Consider the following 3,882-nt stretch of genomic DNA (forward strand, 5'->3'; position numbering starts at 1 on the left):
TCATTTTTTTTTCTTTCAACCTATATTATACTTTCTTTTACCTTTCACTCTTATTTTTTTATTTTTCAATCTAAAATAATGATAATGAAATTTTAGATAAAGTTTAAGATAATTAAAATATTTCATTAACCTAAACTAAAAAAATACATTAAATTAAACTAGAAAATAAATAAATTACATAATGTATTCAACTCAGTATCTAAACCAATGTATACGGTAAAATGGATCTACGGAAATGGATCAAAAACATATACTATTAGCAATATTTTATGTTATTGCGAAGTTAGAACAAAATGTCAATAATAAAACACATGATTTTAGGATAACATATACTAGAAAAAATGTACTACGTCTGAAAGTTACACTATGACAGGAAATTCGAATGGCGGTATTAAAAATTCGTGCGCTGACTCCGTGTACAATACAATAGCAATGGAAAGAAAGACAAGTGAGACAGTACAACGTGGTTGAAACAACAACAGGTCAGATTTGCGGGCACAACCCTAACCAACAGCATATTCCCACCACGCATTATTGCCCGCATTGGACATCGCTGACATGTGTTGTTGTTGGTATAGCCTAAAAATTATTTATACATTTAAAAAAAAAAAAAAAAAAGAACTTAGTGCACATGCTTTAAAGTTTAGGGACTAAAACTTCTAGAGTGAACAGAAGTACAAGGGGGGCAATAAGAAACTAATGACCCTTTATAAATTCAGACAAGGGTTAATTTTCAGAATCATCTTCCTGTAACTCATAATCTACAAAGAGAAAGAAAAAATGGGGGCTCTAGATCATCTCTCTAACATGTTCGATTGCTCAGGCGGAAGTCATCATAACCACAAAAATCGCAAACAATTACAGGTAATTTTTTTCACAAATTCTTACGAGCTTAATTTGCTACTTCGTTTTCGGATTTCGATCCAGTCATTCTTCAAGTTTCTATGAACTGAAATCATGCTGTTGTTGTTCCCCTTTTGAGATATTTTAAGGATCTGATAAAAAAAAATGAACACACGAATGCACACTTCGATGTTACAATATGCTTTATCGTGTTAGTAATCGAATCTCAAGTGTTTGTAGCATTTGGAGTTCAAAAGTAGTAGAACTATTGTTTATTATTGATTTGTAACTAATGCAGTGCGAGTTGTACGAATAGATACTCTGACTGTTTTCAGAGCTTATTAGGGTTCATGAAAATCAGAGGAAAGTGACAGAGAATGGTTCTACTTGCAAATACCTTACACGGGAAACTCAAATTTCTTTATTAATTTATTTGACAACTCAATATTCTATGAATTTATATAATAATGTTTCAGTTTATTATCATTATATCAATTTATATAGTTACATATTTTTTATCCATTTGTACAATAAAATCGGTAAACTTTTTATCACAAAATTATTGTTAAAAAATCAATCTTATGAGCGATTTCCCACTTGCTTTTTTTAAGAATATCCACTCAAGCAATTGGGAAATGCAATCTTATGGGTTTTGAATAATATCTAAAGTAGCTTAATTATTAACATATAGTAATGATTAACATGAAGTTAATTTTAGAAAGTCGTTGCATTATTGAAGAGATTTTAATTATTTGTTTTGGGTACTACAGTACCCCCAACAACTCTTAGATATTTTGATATCAAGTAGGCCCTTCAACTCTAGTAAAAATGACCTAACATCAGTCACCAATTTTAATTTCAAAAAGTAATCAAAATATCTCATGTTCATAAAGTAATAATTGATATATGAGTAGAGACAATTTTTAGAAGATATATGTATTTATATTTACGTAAAAAAAGTTATAAAAGTTGATACGATACAAATAAAAGAGTTGTATAAAGTTTTTAGTCACGTCAATAGGATAAAATGATACTATAAGAAACATTGTTGCATAAATAAATATTTAGTCGATATCATTTTTTATTTTTTTGTTCATTGTACTTTCAAACTTTTTTTTCATCGTAAAGATTATTAATTACAACAATATGTATTATTTTCGGTATTTTTTTTCTTCATCAATATATATATATACAGTAATACAAATAAATGAATGTACGATGCTATGATATACAGACAGTCGAGATTAAAGTAAAGATTGACTGCGAAGGATGTGAAAGGAAGGTGCGTAGGTCCGTTGAAGGAATGAAAGGTGTAACATCAATAAACATTGAACCAAAACAACATAAGCTCACAGTCACGGGCTATGTTGAGCCACACAAGGTTGTGGCGCGTGTGGCTCACCGAACTGGTAAAAAGGTTGAGTTGTGGCCCTATGTGCCATATGACGTGGTGGCCCACCCGTATGCTCAGGGTGTGTATGACAAGAAGGCACCGGCTGGGTACGTGCGGTATGATCAAGATCCAGGGGGGCGCCATTTGGAACGTGCGAGCTCGACTGAGGTTCGATACACTACGGCTTTTAGTGATGAAAACACGGGTGCATGTGCCATCATGTGATGTGGTAATATATACATTAAGTGCTTTATGTATTAAGTTTATTAAGTAAAAAAGAAAGATTTGTTTGAAGCTTAGAGGCTATCAAGCTTATGGTTTTGGTTGTTATTATTAAAGTCTATTATTGTTTTTGCTAGAAATAGTTCAAACTATGAATTATGTTTTAGGAAAATTCTGTTCGTTGTGATTCAAAGCTTATAAAGATGTATAAACTTTTTAATTTTTAATTTATTAGTTGATGGATCTGTTTGATAAAAAATAGTTGGGACATTTATTTCTACATAAATATTCGACAAAAGTAGATATAAGCTTTTAAATTCATTAAAATTATATAAAATTAACGGATAAAAACATTAAAAACTCATTGAATTAGCTTTAAAATATATATTTTTTCTTTAATTCAAGTTTTTTTTTTTTTTTTCTAAAGAACATAAAAGCTAAAATACTCTAGAGATCGTTGGCAAATACTTTTAAGTTGTAACTTTTGATTACACTAATTTGTAAGCTTGTGCCAGAACAGTCATTTGTATTTTGTAACGTGTGAGCACGCCTCAATAAATTCTCGAATTTTAAATCATTAATTTATAAAATTTTAATACACAAACTTCTAGTCATACTTTATATGTTTGTTTAATCCTCGAAAATATTAAACCCGTGGATTAATAAAATATGTGTCATACAAACTCATTATTATTTTTAGAGTAAATTACACAAATAGTCCCTATGGTTTGGATAATTTACAAGTTTTGTCATTAGTGTTTTTTTTTTTTTTTTTTTTTAAATACGGACCATTCCTGTCATTTAATTTTGTTTCGCATTTAATCTCTTAAGGAAACAAAATAACTATTGTCTTATCCATATATTTTTAAGTTTCTCTCTTTATTATTGCTTTATTATTGGTTAAAAGTTTTATTAGTCAAAAAGTACGAGTTAACATGAAGAGATGGGTGGATGATGGTAAGCCCACATATTTGGTGCGTTTATGGATTTTTTTTTGACAAACTTGTGTGGAGGAGATTAAAAGAGAAAACAAATACTTCATAAACCAAACAATCATATTTCACTATTGTTTCGTTTGATTAAAATCTCAAAATACATAAAAGACGAAAGTATATTAAAACTTACAACCCGACCCCAAAGTTCACCAATAATATCCATCGGTTTATATGTTTTCCCCTATACAAATACAACTTGGTGTAAAGTTTGCCCTAAAGTTTCCTTTTAGTAGTGTTGCTTTGCATTCTTTGGCGTCATTTAATGGTTTTCTCCAATGGTGAAATAAACCCAACGATTAGAATATATCATATCTCTAAAAAAAATAAGATTAAATCAAGTTAAAAAATAGAGCAAGAAAGTTTACAAAGGCTAATGTACATTCATACCTAATAGTACTCGTAGAAATGACATGACAATAAGGTGGAACT

The 3,882-nt window shown here is 29.7% G+C and overlaps 1 protein-coding gene across 1 annotated transcript; it reads left to right on the forward strand.

Moving 5' to 3' along the window:
* Positions 1 to 705: 705 nt before the first annotated feature.
* Positions 706 to 2,685, forward strand: LOC111899631 (heavy metal-associated isoprenylated plant protein 26). Its single transcript, XM_023895474.3, has 2 exons — positions 706 to 864; positions 2,078 to 2,685. Exons 1-2 carry the CDS (start codon positions 781 to 783, stop codon positions 2,459 to 2,461), a joined length of 468 nt encoding a protein of 155 aa, XP_023751242.1. The 5' UTR covers positions 706 to 780; the 3' UTR covers positions 2,462 to 2,685.
* The last annotated feature ends 1,197 nt before the right edge of the window (positions 2,686 to 3,882 follow it).

Source organism: Lactuca sativa, chromosome 4, assembly GCF_002870075.4.
Source record: "Lactuca sativa cultivar Salinas chromosome 4, Lsat_Salinas_v11, whole genome shotgun sequence".
Taxonomy (NCBI): domain Eukaryota; kingdom Viridiplantae; phylum Streptophyta; class Magnoliopsida; order Asterales; family Asteraceae; genus Lactuca; species Lactuca sativa.